At 36.8% G+C, this 20,889-nt stretch overlaps 1 protein-coding gene across 17 annotated transcripts in view; it reads right to left on the bottom strand.

Annotated features, from left to right (window-relative positions):
- RAPGEF6 (Rap guanine nucleotide exchange factor 6) overlaps window positions 1–20,889 on the bottom strand; it is a 232,112-nt gene that overhangs the window by 9,550 nt on the left and 201,673 nt on the right. For 12 of the 17 annotated variants that reach the window (XM_057735731.1, XM_057735740.1, XM_057735840.1 and 9 more), the window contains 7 exons: window positions 17,161–17,389; window positions 15,076–15,578; window positions 12,233–12,547; window positions 6,579–11,552; window positions 3,638–3,798; window positions 2,197–2,276; window positions 1,408–1,561 (listed from right to left, as the gene is read on the bottom strand). In XM_057735731.1, coding sequence (XP_057591714.1) covers window positions 11,527–11,552; window positions 12,233–12,547; window positions 15,076–15,578; window positions 17,161–17,389 — 1,073 coding nt within the window. In that variant the 3' untranslated portion in view covers window positions 1,408–1,561; window positions 2,197–2,276; window positions 3,638–3,798; window positions 6,579–11,526. Of the gene's footprint in view, window positions 1–1,407; window positions 1,562–2,196; window positions 2,277–3,637; window positions 3,799–6,578; window positions 11,553–12,232; window positions 12,548–15,075; window positions 15,579–17,160; window positions 17,390–19,366; window positions 20,018–20,889 lie in introns of those variants that run through there. The other 5 variants (XM_057735780.1, XM_057735789.1, XM_057735748.1 and 2 more) reach the window with 4 other exon arrangements.

The raw sequence follows: 20,889 nt of genomic DNA, 5'->3' as shown, positions 1-20,889 counted from the left end.
TCTAGATACTTCACACAAGCAGAATCATAACAGTATTTGTCTTTTTGTTACTGGCTTACTTCACTTAACATCTGTTTTCAAGGTTCATCCATGTTGTAGCATGTATCAGAATTTCCTTCCTTTTTAAAGTTGAATAATATTCCATTTACATATAATACCACATATATATGGGACTGCTGGATCACACGGTGGTATTGTTACTAACTTTTTCATGAACCTCCATATTGTTTTCCATTGGGGAAGGAACCATTTTACATTCCCACCAAAAGTGCACAGGTTCTCAACATCATCCTCAACACTTTTAATTTTCTAGTTTTCCTTTCTTTTTCCTTTTTTTTTAAGTATAGCCATCTTAATGGATGTGAGGTATATTCCAGTTTTTTGCATTTCCTCCTTGATTAGTGATGTAGAGCATCTATTCATGTGCTTATTGGCCATTTTTCTCTCTTCCTTGAAAAACCTCTATTCGAGTCCTTTGCATGTTTTAAAATTGTGGGTTGTTTCTATTTTATTGTTGTTGAACAACAGATCTTTTATTTAACAACTTTAAATAAATCTTTTTGAAGTATATTTCTAATATATCACATATAGTTCAAGTATGAAAATACAAAATACACACTCTATTTTCCTCATTAGTGTACAGTGGACTTTGAGGCTCTCTTAATGACAATATTGTCAATACAAACAAATTTGGAAATCAAAATTCAGAGAGAATGAGTCTTGTCCCACAATGCTTGTTCGGTGATAACCCTCAGAGATCCCTGAGGTGCAACCTGTCTCTGCCTCTGACTGCTTTCTGAGTTCTCTGCCTTTTAGTTTCCAGGTTCCTCTCCTCTCAGGTTGTCTTAATCACATTCTTAATCACTATGAATATGCTTTCCTCAAGCTTTCCACTCAGAGTTTTAAATTTTGACTTCCAGTGTGCTTTAGTTAGGGAACAAGAAAGCTCTGAGTCTCATGAACAAATCAAAAATATAACTAATGTATTTTCTACATGGAATCAATTTGGTTTTGGAGCACCTTGATTATATTTAGAATAGTTAAGGTTGTCTGATAAATGACCATTAGATTAAGGGGGTGTTGGCCAGCCAAGACTATATTAGGCAAAGAAATGAAATTCTAGAAAAGGAGATGAGATGGAAGAATCAGTATAAAAAACTACTGAGGTATGGAAAAGAGGGAGGGAGGGAAAGAAAGGCAGTGATAATACAGCTTACAATTACTGAGAAAACTTGCAGGGGAATGGGCATTGCCAAAGGATTGAGCTTGCAATTAACTCATTTCATCCTCATAGCCTATAAGATAGGTTATTGTTGTTAACCTGATTTGAGGTTGAGAAAACTAAGGCACAGGGAATATACACAGCTTTCCCAAGGTCATACAGCTAGCAAGTGATATATTAGTTACCTTTTGCTATATAGTAAATTATCACAATTTAAACAGCTTAAACTAGCACAATTTCAGGGAATCAGGAGTCCGAAATTCAATGGGTCAGCTTGGCTAGGTCTTCTGCGGAGGGTCTCACCAGGCTGTAGTTAAGATGTCAACTGGGCTGTGGCTCCTACACACACACACACAGTTAATTATTATTTAGCCTTAAAAAAGAAAAAATTCTGCTATTTGTGACAACATGCATGAACCTGGAAAACATTATGCTGACTGAAATGAGCCAAGCACAGAAAAATATTGCATAATCTCACCTATCTGTAGAATCTGGTGGTTTCCAGGGGTTGAGGGGTGGGGGGGAAGTGGGGAGTTGCGCAAAGATTCAGTTATGTGGGATGAGTAAGTTCTGGAGTAATACAGTAATACATGGTGACTAGTTATAACTAATATAGTATTGTATACTTGAAATTTGCTAAAAGAGTTGATCTTAAGTGTTCTCACCACACACACAAATTATAACTATGTGAAGTGATGGATATGTTAATTAAGCTTAATTGTGGTAATCATTTCATAATGTATACATATATCAAATCATCACATTGTATAGTGTACACTGCTATACCCTAAATGTTTGTGACCCCCAGCCCCCAATTTTATATATTGAAATCCTAATCTCTGAAGGTGCTGTTAGAAGGTAGGGCCTTTGGAAGTGATGAGGTCATTAGGGTGAAGCCATCATGAATGGGATTAGTTTCCTTATAAGAGAGGCCCTAGAGAGATCCCTGGCCCCTCTGTTCCATGAGGACGCACCATTTATGAACCAGGAAACAAGCTCTCATCAGACACTAAATCTGTCAGCATCTTGATCTTGGACTTCTCAGCCTTCAGAACTGTGACAAAGAAATTTCTGTTGTTCATAAGCCATCCAGTCTATGGTATTTTGTTACACCAGCCCAAATGAACTAAGATACACATCTAAAACATACACTATTTTTATTTGCCAAGTATATACATCAATAAAGCAAGAGAAAAAACTACTTCAAACACTTAAAAATAAATCTTATGTGAGAAATATGAAAGCCCTTAAACAAAAAACAAAGAACAGTGAGAGCAACAGAAAATCTGAATAAATAGAGACATATACTGGGTTCACAGGGAGACTAAACTTTATGAAGCTGTTAATTTTCTTCAAAATCCCATTGAAGGGCTTCCTAGGTGGCGCAGTGGTTAAGAATCCGCCTGCCAATGCAGAGGACATGGGTTCGATCCCTGCTCCAGGAAGATCCCACATGCCACGGAGCAACTAAGCCCGTGTGCCAAAAAAACAAACAAACAAACAAAAAAAAAGGACAAGTGAAATACATGGCATTAAATTAAAAAAAAAAAAATCCCATTGAAAACTGCAATTGTTTGTGTGTGCTCGCACACATGTGTGTACGTGTGCATGTAAGTTGATAAGCTGGTTGCAAAAGTCATCTGGAACACGATACAAGAACAGCTAACATATTCTTGAAAAAGAACAGTATCAGAAAACTTTCTCTACTAGATATTAGTATGTATTATAATACGGGAGTAATTAAGACAATGTGGTACTGGGGAATGGAAGAACAAATAGGCTGATAAAAGAGAACACAGACCCCAGATAAACTTATATACATATGGACAGTTGATATCACTGAAGTGCAGTGGGAAAAAAAAGGACTGATCTTCTCAATAAATGGTGCAGGAACAATCTGTAGGTATGAGAATAAAACCTGAATTCTACCTCACACTATTCACAAAAACCTATTCCTGATATACTTCACAGCTAAATTTAAAAGGCAAAACATCCAAGTACCTAAAAGATAACACAGATATGCTGGAGTTGAGAAAGACTTCTTAAAAAGATCACAAACAAAGCACTAACCATAAAGGAAAAGGATAAATTTCTCCAGTTCAAATTTAAGAACTTCTCTTCATCAAGAGACAAACGGCTATGACAAAGCAAGCCACAGAGTGAGAAAGGATATTTGCCATAGGTGTAACAGATGAAGGAGTCATATCCAGAATGAATACATACATACATACATACGTAAAGAATATCTACAAATTAAGAAAAAACAGACTCAAAAAAGCATTTCATAATAGTGCAAATTAAATGGCTCATACAAATATGAAAAGCTCAACCCTACTAAGAATAAGGGAAATAAAACTAGAATAAAACACCATTACACACCCACCAAAATGTCAAAGTTAAAAAGATCAAAAATACCAAGTAGTCAGAATGGATGTGCAGTTGCCAGGAGTCTTTGGAGTATGTTGTTCACTGTATAGACGGTTAGAAGTTTAACTTGCTCTTATATATGTTACCTGCTTTTCATTCCTGTTCAGAGTTGGGTCATTTGTATTTTTGGAAGATTTCCCCTGGAAGCCCTGGAAAAAAGCACCACTCATTACGTATTCCAAATTCTATGTCCAGATGTACAAACACTGTATTAGGAAATAGCTGTAGCCACACTGACAATTATCATTTGAAGATTATCCAAATAGAATCTGTCTAAAATTCTATATTTTCTGATTGGAAATGCTTCCACTTCATTACCTCTGTGAAGGAGGAGTCTTCTGAAATATTTCACTACGGGCCACAGACATATCTGGAAACACTGTTAAGAAATTACCCTGTTCTACTTTTTTTTTGTTTTTGTTTTTGAGGAATTACATCATTCAGCAAGAAATTTGAGGAAGGTGAGCTTGCAAAAGAAACTAAAAAATATATTTATGTGTATATGCACACACATTTTCTTTATCCATTCACCCATTAACGGACACTTAGCTTCTTTGCATGTCGTGCACTGTGAATGATGCTGCAATGAACATGAGAGGGTACGTATCTCTTTGAAGAACTGATTTCTTTTCCTTTGGATATATACCCAGAGGTGGGATTGCTGGATCATATAGCAGTTCTATTTTTAATTTTTTGAGGAACTTCCATACTGTTTTCCATAACTGTAAACTTGAAATGTGTTAAAGAGAGTAGATCTGAAGTGTTCTCATCACAAAAAAAGAGAACTACATGAGATGATGAATGCACTGACTGCGGTCATCTCTTCACAATGTGTATGTATATAAAACCACCACCTCATAAACCTTAACAACTCACACTGCACAACCTAAAATAAACAAATAAAATACATACACACAGACAGTAAGTCTTGCTCTCACCTTCTTAAAAACAAAGATTCCAGGAACAGTCACATTATATCGTGGCGCCATCTGGTGGTTCCAGTGCATTTTTAAGCTACAACTCTCCCCAAATTTAGCCCCGTTCTTGCTTCCTCCAAAGGACAGCTTTTGACCCATGATCACCTGCCACCACACTCCAAACAGAAGGCAGCATGGCTAACACTTCCCTCATCACCAATTCCAAACTCAGGTAGAGTTTTCTATAATGAGATTAAGCACCCTTTCATGTTTATTGGACAGTTTCCCCTCTTTCATGAAGTGCTTAATTCTTTTACCTATTTTTCTATTGGGTGCTCTTTTTCTTTTGATAGAAAGAAGTACTTCACATATCCTGGATACCTGTGCTTTGAAGGGTATATAAATTACAATAAATTTTCCAACTCTATGGCCTTTTGTTCTTTTAAATGATATTTTTTGATGGACATGTTTTTCAAACAGTCAAATATACCAATCATTTCCTTTATTGTTAGTGTTTTCTTAGGATCTTATTTAAGAGATCCCTACTATTACTGAGATTTTGTTATGTATGAGAGTCAAATATTATCCGCACTCTGGTTATATTAAAACTTCTGTAAATTCTACAACCAGAGTGAGGATAATTTTTGACTCACTCTTGTAGTATCAGTGTTATTTCTTTTGTAAATGTTTGGTATACTTATACTCTTTATGGAAAAGCTTTTAAATGACAGGCTCAACTTCTTTAACAGTTACAAAACTACTGAATTTTCCTTCTTACTACAGTTTTGGTAAGTTTTGTTTTTCTGTATGTTTACTTCATCCACATTTTAGTTATTCAAAGTGTCTTACTATCTCTTTATAATGACTATAATAATAACGATTGTTGTTTCCAACACTGGTTAGTTTTGCCATTTTTCTTTTTCCTTGATCATCCTCACCAAGAGCTTAGCAATTTTATTAGTCTTTTAAAAGAACGTACAGACAGCTTTGCTAGTCCTTTTTCTTTGCATGTTACACATTTCACTAATTGTTGCTATTATTTTCTTCCATCTATTTGAATTTAATTTGCTATTATTCTGGTTTCTTGATAATTCATTTTTAGCCTTTCTACTTTTCTAATATATGCACTTAAGGCTATATAATTCCTTTTAATCACATCCAAAAGGTTTTGATATTTCTATTTTCATTTTCATTCAATTCAAAATAATTTCTACCTTCCATTGGGTTACTGGGAGGTACATTCTTTAACTTCCAAATTCTGTAATTTTTGTTACTAATTTCTCACTTAGTTCTGTTGCAGAGAGCCTTCTTTATATGAGTCCAACTCTTTGAAATTTATTAATAGTTTCTTTATGGCCTAAGATATAGTCAACTTTGATAAATGCTCCATGATCACCTAAAAGTAATCTGTATCTTACAGTTGTTGTTAATTCAGTGTTTTACACAGGTCCATTATATTAAGTGTGTTAGTTGTGTTGTTCCAATCTTCTACATTCTTACTGATTTGGGGGTAGGGCGAGGAGACTGTGTGTGTCTGCTCTCATTTACTGCGAGAGTTGTATTACAATTATATATGTGGATTTCTGCTTCTGGTTAAGACAGAGAAACTAACACATTACCCTCCTGCCTGAAACAACTGAAAAATTAGACAATATATATAAAGCAATGCCACTGAAGGACAGTAATCCTTGAGAGCGTAAGAAACAAATGGTGAGCCCTATACCAAGGCCCCAGCTCACTGCCTGGAGAAAATTTCCAGGAGAATATAGAAAATTGAAAAGAATCTAAAACCTGTTAGAATGAATAAATGAATTAAACAAGCTTGTTATATACAAGTCACTATAAAACAACTGTACTTCACTACTCTAGTAACAAGAAACAAAAGACCTAAAAGGACACTTCATAAAAGATAGTATCCAAATGGCCAATAAGTATTTGAAAAGATGCTTAGCATTATTAGTAATTATGGAAATTAAAATTAAAACCACATAAAGATACCAGTACATACTCACCAGAACACGTGAAATGAGAAAAAGGAAAAATATCAAGCGTGGCAAGGATGAGAGAAATGTCCCTTCTGTGAACTCTTGGAAAAACAATAGGCTGACCAGGCTGCTGGAGAGGAGGCCTCTGGGCCTCTCGTATCTTTAATGAATGCTTCTTGAAGGTAGTGAGACAGCTCACAGTTCCTGTGGTGTACTTATGGACCACTATATCCTTTAATTGTAGGTTCTGCAGTCTTCAAAGTCAGACAAAAACAGTAGCATGTATTAGTTTCCTAGGGCTGCTATCAACACCTTACCAAAAAGGGCGTGGTTAAAACAACAGGCGAGAAGACCAAAATCAAGGTGTTGGCAGGTTGGCGCTTCCTCTGGAGGCTCTAAGGAAGAATCTCTTCCTTGTCTCTTCTAGTTTCTGGTGGCTCTTGGCATTCTTCTGCCCATGGCTACATCTCTCTGCTGGCTTCACAGTGCCTTCTCTGTGTTTCCTTTCTTTGCCTCCCCAAGGACACATGTGATAGTATTTAGGGCTCATTCAGAGAATCCAAAGTAATTGCCTTACCCCAGAATGCTTAACTTTACATCTGTAGAGACCCTTTTCTTGAATACAGTAACCTTTAAAGTTCCAGGGATTAGAGCTTGATATTTTTGGGTAGCTACTAGTTAACCTACTATACTTGCGTTCAATATTTTCAAAATAAAGAAATAAAATAGTAACTGTGGAGGGAAGATCAGGGGAAGGAATGGCCTTGAGGAAACCTTGGTGTGTGTGTGTTGGGAAGGGGTGAACTGGGAGGAGGCAGAAGCCTTACCTATCAGGGGAGTAACATTCTCTGGGCAGAGGAGTGACTGGAAAATTTTACAAAGGAGTACTAAAGGAGAATTTCCCCCTTCTTAGCCAGGGTCCAGGGATCTGATCCCAATACATAAATTGCTGCATTTACATATAAATGTACTTTCTAAAGGAGTGGGCACTAGGCATGCTGTGGCAGACTGAGCTAGGTGCCCATTTAATATCCATGCTTTCCTTCTTCACTGAAAGGAATACCACTTTTATTAGGAGCCATCCACTGCTCATCTAAAGAAGTTCCTTTCCCAGGTTTCCTTGCAGCCACTGGGTATGTGACAGTTTTGACTAGTGGAAGGTAAGCAGAATTAGCAAGTGGAGTTCTAGAAAAGCTGATGTTTTGCTAATAAAAGGGACACACATTTGCACCTTTCCTGCAAACCTTTCCTTCTTGAAACACTGTGCTGATGCCCTCAGGTGTAAATGTCAGAATCCCTGAGACCTCAACAGAATTGTAGAATCCCCATACCAGTCATAGACAGTCTGCCAGTAGACTTTTCTGTCATAAAAGAAAAACAAGCTCCAACAGTGTTTAAGCCACTGTTAAACTTGGTTCGTAGTCGAATACACTGTTAAAAAACTAAACAATAGCTAGGTGCTTCGCAGATACCATAATGTCAACCATAACTGGGCAATTCCAATTTTTCTGGAGACTTAAAACAAAAAACCAGTGCTGGTCCCAGACTGGTCCTCTTGAATGACTGAGTGTAATTACTTTACCTATTCCCATACATTATCAATAAAGTTCAGAGAAGGTTAATTAGACTCTTTATTGATTCCAACAATGTATTAGTAGATATGGTAATAATAAATGGTAATTTTACATTCTCTTAACCAAAAATATAACAAATATTTACACTCAATAAAAATACAAAAAGCATACAGAGGCACTGTCTTTCTAAAAGACATAAGATTAAGAGGTATCAAAAAATAGGAGACAAACATTGCTTGTTACAGGATACTTTACAATCACTGAATTGTGCAGTCTAATTGCTATTTGATTATTATGACTGTGCAGTTTTGTTTTTGTCCTTTGCTGATAAGCCCACATGTTTCAATTCTGAAAGGTCAAGTACAATTGCATTCTGTGTATCAAAAGTAAAGAAGCCTTGAAAAAGCACAACAAAAATTAAAGTTGAACTGGGGTTCAAGTTTAAAGTTGAAACTGTACCTGTGACACTTTTTTGAGGGTTCATCCCTTTGCCATAGCCTTTACGGTAATAATAAAGGGATACATCTACTTTAATATCACATTTTGTAGAAACTTATATATCAGAATAACAATCAGAGTTTTAAATATACAAGGAAACTCTTTCTCCCCTTCTTTCTTAAGGGGAGAGAATACTTTATAAACATTAGATTTGTTCTTGGATATCTCCATGATTACTGTCACATTTCAAGTCTGGGAGAGATTCTCAAGGTGGTTATGCAGATGACGACAATGTGACTTTGTCACACCCAAGAAAAACCATTTAAAGGCTTTTTCTCCCCAAATATCACACTGAAAGTAATCATCTGGAGAAAGTAAGAATCAATAAACCTTTATGGAAGTATATATTGGATTTACTAAGTCTCCAAATCTTTCATTATGAAGAGATGTTTTTGTTGGAACTTACTGTTCGGCCAAAATTTGCAGTGAGGATTTACTGCTTCAATAGTCCTGGCAGATTCAGAGTTGTGGTGCAATGAGGGCACAAGTATCTTCATTATACTTATAAATTTATAACATAAAAACAAATGGGCATTAAGAATTGGAGCAAGTATAGGTTATGGTTTCTCTTATTCTAGTCACGTGACAAACCAAGAGAAGGCAGGAATATACCCTAAATTAAAATATAAAGATCAAAATGCCACAATTTTTTAAAGGGATACTTACATATCAAACTACAAAGTATTTGGCTTTAGTTCCTGATCAATGTGATCAGCTGATCCAAACACTCACAGTTCAAGCTACAGGAAACAAAGGCAGCTACAAGGTGCAAGTCCAAAACCTCTGACTCTCTGTGCAAGATATTATCGACAACATTAAGGACAACAACGGAGAAGGCTCCCATCTGGTTTGAAAGACCTGCTAAAAAAAAGGATACTGTGCAAACAGCACATTTTTCTGGGGAGTGGATATAAAATGGTGAGAATAAATACCCAAACTTGATAAAAAAATGTTTATAGCAAAAATATCTTTCACTTTATTTTGTTCTGGACATGAAAATAATGTTGTGTAAATCAGTGAAGAAAAATTTATGATCAAAGGACCAATGTTTATAGGTCAAATCTTTACAGTGTGACTTTCAAACTAGGATTTTTGATCAAGGTTACTTTCTATTTCAATGGGCCAAAAAAGCTATGGAGCCAATTAGCCTCATTCTACCATACCTGGGGTTAATTTCTAAGGCTTAAATTTCAAATTTACAGTTTTTTGCCCATGGGATTTTTCAGACATGCTATTTTTCCTAAAATGAAGAAATTATCATTTTGATAGAAAAGACGGACTACTGCTATTTACCAGTTGGAACTGATTTATGATTTTAAAATGAAGGAAGTAGGAGGATGATAGGGAGAAGGAAGAGAGCTAGGAAAAAATGCGAACAAAGTTTTCAAAAGGAAGTAATAAGCCAGCTAAATCCTATAAATTCACATATGGACAATCACTCAGAAGTAAACCTATTTTTGGTTCCAGGTTGATCTGGGTAGTGCACATTAATGGCTTTGGCTTTTTTTATTTTGGTAGTCACAGAAGTTTATTAAACTTTCACTTGCCTTTACACTAAGAAACAAATGAAAAAATTTAAACCTAAGATACAGAAAACTAACTTTTTTAAGTGCAGAAAGTCTACCCCACCCAGTAAACAGTCACTGAAATTTTAATTAAATACTTAAGAGTGCCATGCCCAACAGGCTGTTAAATACATATATCTCCTTCCTCTCAAGGCCTAAAGTGAGAACCAAGAAATAACCATTTCCATAATTCTAGCTCCTCTTTCCCCCACAAAAATTTCAACCAATTATACACACAGCTGGGAACTGCAGGGTTTATCAGGATGAAAAACAGCCTTGTGCTGTGAGATGGGGGTGGGGGATGCTGCAGAACACTGCATGGAGCCAAACTGATCCTCATGATTACACAACCAATGAGAACACATCCTTTAAAAACAACCTCATATTTGAGTCGTGAAAAATTTTAGTTACGGATCTCTACAGGGTAGAACTGTCTAGAACTCATTCACTATTTATTGGATTTATACTTACAGTTAGACAGAGCATGACTTTTGCTTCAGAAAGAACTGGTATACATGTTATGTAAGATAAGAATTTCATTCTTTGGAAATTAGGGTTGCTACACACCCCATCATACCCCCTCCTTTTCCCCAAAGACTGCTAAGACCCTGTAGTAGCTTCATTTGGCTTTCCAAATCCTGACCAGCAGATGGCAGTATCTTCCTTCCTAACACCTCAACAGCAAAGGGATTGCTGTTCTACTCAAACGGAGACCCTACATTTCACGGGTGCTATACAGATGGTTATATCTCTGTATAGATCAAACATATCATCCTGTAAAGATGGCTTCTGTTTGGTCAGATCAGAGAGAGTTTTATGGCCTCAAACATGAACATCAGTTAACGAGAGCTCCCAAATATAAACAAAACCACAAAACTTCAAATAATAAGTTACTTTTCAAATACATAAAAATATCCTTGGTATTGGCAGACATTCTGAATTTGTCTGTTAACCCAAGCTATGGCTTGAAAATACTACTACTACTACTATCTTAAAAATAATGTGTTAAAGGAAAATCTATAGTGATATATATGGGGAGGACTCGAGTTTGAATTTGCTCTAGTAACTGTGGTCCCAAGGCAGGTCTGGTGTGCAAAGCGAAGACTGGTATCCAGGCACAACATCCATAGCTGAGGAAACTATGCATCTGCAGGGATTAAATGAAAGGAAGCATGATTCAGGGCTATCTCATTGCTCAGAGTACAGAGAATAAAACCTCTGGGTTAGCAGCAGGAGCAGCGAGCTGTTTGTTGGCAACGGCCTGCAGAATCATGAGATGCTTCTGCCCACTCCTTCCTCCATGACTTTCAGTAGACTTCAGACAGGTCAATCCAAAGGCTACACTGCTGAAACCTGTTCATTTTCTGAAAATAATAAAGACACAGTTAAGTGGTACGTCAGCATATTAATGAAGATCAACTAACAATCTAATTATCTGTTTAGAAAACTAGTCAATTTCAACAAAGACATCCTCGCAAATATCCAATCAAAGGCCAGATTTTATTGTAATGTCATTTTTGAGTTCTGATCACATTGAAGGCTGACAATCAACTGGTATTTCAGAACCGCTTTTTAACCACTTTATTACTAGATTGTTTAAAAGGATAAAATTCATTTGTTGCCAAAGTTGCGAAGTCAGTCAAGAATTTTGCTAATAAGAAGAATTCTATCAAACAACATGATTTCAGATAATCTGACATTTTGATACTTGGAGTTTCAAGTGTCCATGCATTAGTGTAAAATATAACTCCACCAATGTCAAGTGCCTCCTCTTAAAATTATCCTTTTACGCTGAGCTGCTATCTATCAAATATAAGAATACTCCATTTGAGCAGGAAGAAGGGTACTGGGTACAGAGAAACAAGCAGATTGCCCTTTCCATTTATAAAAAACACACCATCATATTTAGGCATTTCTTTTTTTCAACAAATATTTCTAAAGCAGTTAAAGAAAACATTTCTGATTAAATAAAATACCAGAATAAAGACCATTCAATGTGTTTAGCAATTCATTAAAGAGCCATTAAGGTAGTTTGTCAACATACCATCTGCTTCACTATCTGCGTCAGTCACATCTGCTAGTTTAGGATGGGATGGCTGCAAATTATGCCTCTGAGGCTGAGTTACAATCTTCGATGGAACACAGGCCACAGGGTTGCTACTGAGAGAAGCTGGTGGCAGTCTAGAGAGGCTGTTATGCATCATCTTTGACCTCTGCACTGCCACACTATAATCTGGAGGTTTTAGGTGTAGGTGGGGTCCTTCCTTTAGGTCCGCTAAAGAAATCCCCATGTATCCTGGAGGAGTGGGAGGTGGCTCCCTATACCTATCCTCCTTCTTGGGTGAGGTGACACAGTACACTGGCATGAAAAATAAGCAATGGAAATGTTAATGAAAAATATAAGAAATGAAAAAAAAACATACTGAAACTTATCACAGTGACAAAATAGAAATTAAAAACTGACAAAATGAATATATTTGAATACAATGGCAGCAGGCTAAAAACACTTTTAATAGCTTAATAAACTTGATATTGAAACTTGTTTTTAAAATACATGAATTACGTTGGGTTTTATGAACATTAAAGCAAATGAGACAATTGAAGGAGATGACACTGATGACAAGCTTCCTCCTTTCACAGGTCAGCCCGCAAATCACAGAAGTGTGTGACAAATTTTTCAAGGAATACCAGCCCCAAAGGTGAATGGGTCAGAGATATTTAAGACTTCACCCTGAACATCTATACTCTATTAAACTGGGGGGGGGGGGGGGGGGGGAGGGGAGGGGGATGTTTCTTAGAAACGACGTTTAGGCCCTCCACTTAAAGGCTATTTTACCCTTTCTCTGAGACGTGGACCACTGTTTCCTGGCACTTCTGGGTAGGTGAGTTGTCAGCACTGGCATATAAACAAGTTCAGAGAGGAACTAATTCCTTTTAGGACTTTATTCCTAACCACTGCTCTGTGATTAAGTGAAGAAGAAAAACCATAATTTTAGGAAATTCACCTTAAATTAAGTTTCTCTGATTTTCAGTGGACATTAAAAATGACGGTGACTTAAAATCTCTTCCCCTAAGTTTGTACACCCTGGGTCTAAGACAAGGTTTCAAAAAGCATCAGAAATAAGTTAAAGAGGAAGTTCCATGAAATTAAGACTGATCTACAAGATGCACAGGACAAATGGCTCTGAATATCTTAATCATGTAAATAAAATTTAAAATACAAACACTATCTATATACAAGAAGAACAGAATAAATTAAAAAGGATCATTAAATTCTCCGCTTAGAGAATCAAGTCTGTCCATGTTGAAATTTCTACAACTCTACCAGTAAAACCTGCACAAAGTATCAAGGTCAGAAAGGATTTCCATTCCCATCTGAGGAGAATGGAGTGGAGAGGGGATGGAGAGGTTGTCAAGAGAAGACAAAAATGAAGAATGTAAGTGATTTGCCCAGAGTCACATAGAAATGAGCAAAAAAAATTTTTTTAAATCTATTTTCCATATGAATAAGAGAAAGATTTTACATCCTTGCACACACATGCTTGTATATCCATACAGTGGTTACCTAAAAGGCCTATATAAAAAATCCTTGGAAAAAAATAAATGTACTAAAATACCCAATCTATAATGAAACTTGACAAGTAAAAAAGAAATACGTATAAAAAGCACATCTGTCTTTCATATGTTTAGTAATCTAAATTGACTTCAAGAATATGGTATAAAGAGTTGATTATGATAATACTGATTCAAAAGTACAGTCACTTCACATAAAAGAAAACCAGGTGGGGACTTCCTTGGTGGCGCAGTGGTTGAGAATCCACCTGCCGATGCAGGGGACACGGGTTTAAACCCTGGTCTGGGAAGATACCACATGGCACAGAGCAATTAAGCCCGTGTGCCACAACCACTGAGCCTGCACTCTAGAGCCCTCAAGCCATAACTATTGAGCCCACGTGCCACAACTATTGAAGCCCACAGGCCTAGAGCCCGTGCTCTGCAACAAGAGAAACCATTGCAATAAGAAGCCCACACACTGTAGCAAGTAGCCTCTGCCTCCAGAACTAGAAAAAGCTCGTGCAGCAATGGAGACCCAATGCAGCCAATAATAAATAAATAAAAAAATTCACAACAAACAAACAAAAACCTCCCAGGTGCTATTATATAGAATACTTATGTAAACTCAAGAAAGGAAGGAAAAAAATGTTTTTGACAGCCAGATACTAAAAGAATATACCAAGAAAGCTGTGCATGGTTAGAACAGAGTCCACCAACAAAAGCTGGCACAACCACCATACGTGTTAGGAGGGTATAATGAATACTGTTTTGGAGCGCCCCCCGCCCCCGCCACACAGCATGTGGGATCTTAGTTCCCTGACCAGGGATCAAACCCTTGCCCCTTGCAGTGGAAGCTCAGGGTCTTAATCACTGGACCGCCAGGGAAAGTCCCTGTTTTAGACTTCTTTATCACACTTTTCCCTCCACTTGTAACTACTTAAAAGTATCAGATTCAAAGTTTCTGCCATGTATGCAAAGCAAGTGGCATCCAACAATTTATGAGTTGGCAAAGAGAATAATCCCTTTATTACTATTGCACAGTAATGTAATATTTTCTTAATGAAACAAAAAAAGATCTCAAAAGCAAAACATATAAGCCTGTCCCCCTTATTAAATTCCTTCATGTCAGCATTTTCATCTTAAATGGCTTGAATATCTTCCCCCAAACCTTGAGAAATCATGAACTTTTTGAAAATAATTTGCATGTGGAGGGAGGAAAGAGAGATTAGAATAAGAGAAGGGAATTTTGCAAAAATAAAATTCTGGGCAAAGGACACTGTTTACCACTTAAATTCTAAATGCCACAGATATGACAAAGAACACACAACTTACCAATCAAGCCCTTTTCTGTACTCGAAGTAACAGTTTTATAAACTGGGTCGATGTCATCCTTGTGGTCCAAGCCTTCAGATGACTCAGCTGGGGTGCTCTCCAACACTCTCCGTTTAACTGTCCCATAGTTTGGTTCATATGTGTCAGACAGAGAACTAGAGGAAGCCCAGCTCTGCCTCATCTGATTAGTCTCTAGGCTTCCTTTACACTGACCACAAGTTCGAGAGCAGCCTTTATGACAGGTATAGGGCTCACAGTCAGTGGGTTCAACTTCAGCTATGGGACCATCCAAATGGGTATGTCGATAAGAGTTCAAAAAATCCCAGCCTTTAGGGTTTGGAAGGCTTTGGAAGTTGTCATGGGAGCTGCTTGAACAAGAAGTCCAACTTCCACGACCACTATCAGCTGCTTCTATAATGATATGCTCATGAGAAATCTCTTCATTGCTCATAGAAGATGAGACGGCTAAACTCTTGATGAGAGATGGCTTTGAGAGTGTCCACCTAAAATTGGAGATACACATTAAAAGTAATTTACTGGCTTAATGGAAAAACTTTCTTCTGTCCATTGCCTACAAGTGACTATAGAACATGCCTCACAAGTGTTTAATGCCAACATAAGCTTGTGAAAAAAATAACACCAAAATCAATCATCACAAAACTTCTACTGGCATTAATGTTAATACTTAGCTAGAAACATTCACTGAAGAAACTCAAATACTTAGCAAGGTTTCCTCAGAATTTTTCTTGAATTATTACAAAAAGAATAAAATTAAGTATACATTTTCATTCTTGGTCAACATAATGCTAGATTCTCTCCATGCACACAGAGTTAAGAATTCTCAGTTATAGGAACCATGTTTTATTTTTCAGTGTCTCTGAGGTAGCAAGTAAGCAGCAACTTCCCCAATTACCTATTACTAAATGGATTCTACCATTTACAGCAGGGGTTCTCAAACTCAGGTTCATGGACCAAATACAGCCAATAGCCTGTTTTTTTTATGGTCTTAAGCAAAGCATGGTTTTTACATTTTAAAGGATTTAAACAAAATAGAACAAAATACTCCAAAGATTTTGAGACGCAGACCATATGCATCCTGCAAAGCCTAAAATATGCACTCCTTTCAATGGGCCTTTACCTGCCCACCCCCCAAAAGGTTTGTGAATCCTTGATTTTATAGTACAGAACACAGAGCAGGGACCAGCAAACTAGAGCCCAAGGGCAAATCCAGCTATCTGTTTTTGTAAATAAAGTTTTATTGGGACACAACATGCCCATTTGTTTACAAATTGCCTAAGGCTGTTCTAGTGCAACAACACCAGGGTTGAACAACAGCAAGAGAGACCTTACAGCCTGCTACGTCTAAAATATTTACCATCTAATATTTTATAGAAAAAGTTTGCTGATTCCTGGTCTACAGAACCATAGTTTAGAAACCTTTATAAATATGATGATTATACTTTACTATAGCTTAAATTTTTCGTATTAAAAGTATACCAGATTTAACAGTATCAGTTTAGAATCAACTTTCTCTGTGCTTTGTGAAGATTTCAATTTTGTTTGATTCTAAATAGAAATTTAGAGTTAAATTTTTTAAAAATGACTTTTGCTAGCTGATAATTCTTACTTTTCAAATCATACTTTGGGAGAATAAGGATCAAGGACTAGTCATACTCTCCCAACCTGTCTACAATGTGTACAGCACTGAGGGTATTTCCCATTACACACTCTTTTTGAGCAATCTCTAACCTTATAGCCAGAATGCAAGAACAACTTCCCACATACCAATAGCATCTTCACTTTGAGTTCTTATTGATTGAAAAGACACATGATATAAGTTACCTGAATTCAGTAACACTTAAAAAATGAGCACCCATACATCTTTCAAAATAGTACTTATCTGCATATTCAGTATAGAGAATACATGCCTGGTTCTCATGTGCTTTCAAATACCCCTTTGGTGGTGGTGGTGGTGGTGGGTGGGTGGGGGGGGGTGGGGGGGGTCTAAGGTCAAATTAGGGAGCCCTGTTTGCAGTGGCCACTCGGCTTGGGTTTTGTGATGTGAACACAGGCAAGGATGTTTACCCAGGACCAAGCTGACTATGATCTCCTATCCCTGAGGAGTGCTCCGCCTTTTCCAATGTTCCAGTGGCTTCAGGGATTGCCACAGCCTGGGAGGAACACCGTTCATCCTGTAGAGCTGTAGACATGGAGTCGACAGAACAATTGCTCACAATGCTGGACCGTGAAGAAATCTCACTATGGCTGGAGTCAGACAAGTTGTCAGATTTAGCTGATGGTGTAAGTGTATAACCTGAATGAGAGAAGACAATTGGTCAAACTACAAAACAAGGGAACAGGAGTGGGGAGGGTCAGGAGATGACAAAGAAAAATATAAAAAGAACAAAACATAAAGTGAGTATCAATATCAATTTCCATCTTTGTAGGTGTAATGGTGCCAGTTTTCTATACATGTTCCCTTACATATTCATTCACCTACCTACCCACACAGCACCAGTCTAATTCTAAATTCAAGAAATAGCACGTCAAAACCCAGTATTACTGAGAAAACTAGTGCAAAGGTAAATCTGCCCCAGGCTCTCACATAGCTACAAGCATTTAATAAAACAAGAAGGCATTAAATATATTATAAAACATTTAAAAAAAGACATCTTGAACTTCTCAACTTCTTTTTAACCCTATGGTCCCTCCCCTTTGATTAATATAAATATTTCAAGGCCTGACCTGAGTGTCCAAAACACCACCTTGAGTAGAGCTACATAAGGGGTATCAGGACTCATGGGAAAGAATATTTTTGTTTTTTCAAACTGCAAATACTTACCCTAGATATTTTGCTTTTGTCACATAAGATGTCTTGCCCCAAGTTGAAAGCCATCATTTTAGTATTTTTAAATAAATTGTTTTAGATTTGGATTTACCCTTATACCTAGTTTCCTTTTTCTTCACCAATTTAGCAGAATATTACATTGAACAGCTGAACTAACAGATTTACAGGAATGTATCATGAAAAAAAAAAAAAAAAAACAGCATCTACCTGTGTTAAATTGTTCTATGACTTATTGCACAGCAGATATAGCTAGAGGGATTTTCTTTAGCATTTTCTGGAATGAAGGGGTGGAGATGGAGTAAGGTGGAAGGATCCAAAAACAAGCCTGCAGCATGATAGTTAATGTACACAAGTGTCTGTTTTGGGAACTTAGAAAAGTAACCAAACTTCTTTTGTTGAGAAATAAAGAAAATGCTGTAGTAATTCCAGCAAGCAGCGGGTTGCAAAGAAGTAAACAATTATCTTCTTGTTCACTGAGAGAATGAGGTTCTATTAGGTGCATGACCTTTAGGTCCATTCCTAGAAATCTCAAGAACTACAGGATTTATAACTCACATATATTTCAAGTCATTACACAAAATTTGTTGAACAATAATAACCTTATTAACTAGTTGCATTAACTATTTCAGAAAGAAAAAATATGACTCAGGAAATGTATGATCTGTATTTGGCTTTTGTGCCAAGCACAGGACAAGCCAAGGCAAGTCAGTGTCTTGACTCTGACCCCAGTTCTCTGATCTTGGGATCACTGGTATTTCTCAGTGCCCTTCATTAGGTGATTAGTCAGTTTTCAAGAGGAAAATGGATGTGGTAAATAAACTAAAAAAAACGGAAAATTCTTTCTCCAAAGAAAAAACCGTTCTTTTATCTTGGGGGACAGACTTGCTTTACTGTTTTAAAAATAATTTCATTCTTATGCTGTTAGATCAGCATTTCTCAAATATAATTAATTCTAAGAATCACCTAGAAGGCTTATTAAAATGCAGATTTTGGGGCCTATTTCTGGCAATTCAAATTTACGAGGTCTGCAGTGGGACACAGTAATTGTATTTTTTAACAAGTTTCCCATATATTTTTGAACCTATGTAAACTATCTCTTCCTCCTCTGATCAGAGTATATATGAGAGGTAGATGATAAAAAAAAGTTTAAGTGGACAAGATATAGTTTCTTGCCTTCCATACACTTCACTTTAGCTTGTAAAGTAGTTGCAGCAATAAGATAGCAACATAATTTATCTAAGGCAAAGGTTCTGATCAGATTGTTACTGGGGGTTTTAATGTAAAAGTAAATATTGGTTCCTAAAAAGCTTCCTCTACTCACACTCACAGACCGCACTCACAGACCCAACTGCTATCAGTAGGAAATAAAGCCAACTACAGAAAACAAGAATATTAAGTTTACTAACATTAGCAAAATAACATACGTACAAATAAGGCACTTTGAATACGATTTTGTTGCTGGAGAACCTGTAACACTAATCATAAAATGCTCAAAAACAGTATTTTAGCAAGCTATCTGCTTGAGCCTTATTTGACAAATGACTTAATTTAAGCTGTATTTACATTAATAAATGGAAACAAATTTCACACTAAAATTAAGCAAGGAACTTCATCAGAGAGTCTTTCTCCTTTTAGACTTGAATCGCGTATAGAAGCAGTTTAAAGTGTTACTGTTGCCTCGGCTATTTGAATTGAAGATGTCACTCCCTTTCTCATCTTTGATGTTGCTTCCAACATCCTTCACTTTCTCACAGCTTTCTTTAGCTTGATTGTGATCTGCGTCCTCTTTTTTGCTGTTGTCTAGTCTCTCCCTTGAAGGGGTTCTTTCCCTAAATCTTCTAAACGGGGATGTCATTCTTTTTCTGGCTGTGTTCTCACAACTTGTCCTGTCTCTATTCTCCTCAGTGGCCTTCTCGGTCCTGTCTGTTCTTTTGGCTGTGCTCCTGGTAATCTGAAGGATTTTCTTTTGCAAGTAAACCCCACCTATTCCGGGGCAGCTCTGGCCACTGATCTTGGTGCTGGACTCACGGGGAGGGGATGAGGAAGACCCTGAGAGGCGCAGCAGGATGCTGTGATCAGATATGATACTGCCAACTGGAGGGAGAGATGCAAAAACCCTGTCATGGTCAATTAATTCTTTCCAATTAATCACAATTAGCCTAGTTTATATAACATTTTACTATTAAAAAATTCTAACATCTTGACAATATTTGAAAAATTGAAATCTAGCAACATATTTTTTAATGCATGGAGACTCTACTATATAGCATAAACAAGACAGAACACAGGAGAAAGGTTACCTTGATCGGAATAAGTTGGTAAAAAAAAACCGCTGAAAGTAACCCAAGCAGGTAAAATCATAAGTCAAAATATGACAAAAGTATCAAATATCCAGAATTATTTCTCAAATAATGTAACTAGTAACTACGTCTAGAATTTTCAGGCAGATTCTACTACGAAAAAGCTTAGCAAAAATCAGACAGGACATATAAACAGTATATACAATAGATGTACTTATAATGCACAATTTCTGATTCTATTTTCTCTACAATGTGAAGAGGTTGCCTGCCTTAAGCATCGGGGAAGATAAAAGGTTAAGGACTCTTGATGTCTCACTTTTTCAGTTCTTTCTTGTTTAAATTCTCCTTTTAAAAATCATGAACGCAGGCTTATTTTCTTAATTGTTAGAAAACAAAGAACTATTACAAAGTACAGCAAGAAATAGAAACAGATTCTAATAATGTACTCTTAGTTCAAAGGCATTTTTGTTTAATCACAGACCACTGGCAAAAACCTGTCTATGGAAATAAACAGAAATAGTTTTGAAGAAAAGAATTTCGTCAGATTTCTAAGGATTCAAAACATGACTATGACAGGCTCACAAATCTATAAACTGTGGGCCACACACTGAAAGACAAAAGCATCTCATTCCAGTGGTGAAAATGGATTTCTGTTTGGAATAAGAG

The sequence above is a fragment of the Hippopotamus amphibius genome, chromosome 1, assembly GCF_030028045.1.
Source record: "Hippopotamus amphibius kiboko isolate mHipAmp2 chromosome 1, mHipAmp2.hap2, whole genome shotgun sequence".
Lineage (NCBI taxonomy): Eukaryota > Metazoa > Chordata > Mammalia > Artiodactyla > Hippopotamidae > Hippopotamus > Hippopotamus amphibius.
Note: the sequence above shows the minus strand (reverse complement) of the source record. Positions and strands in the feature narration are given on the sequence as shown.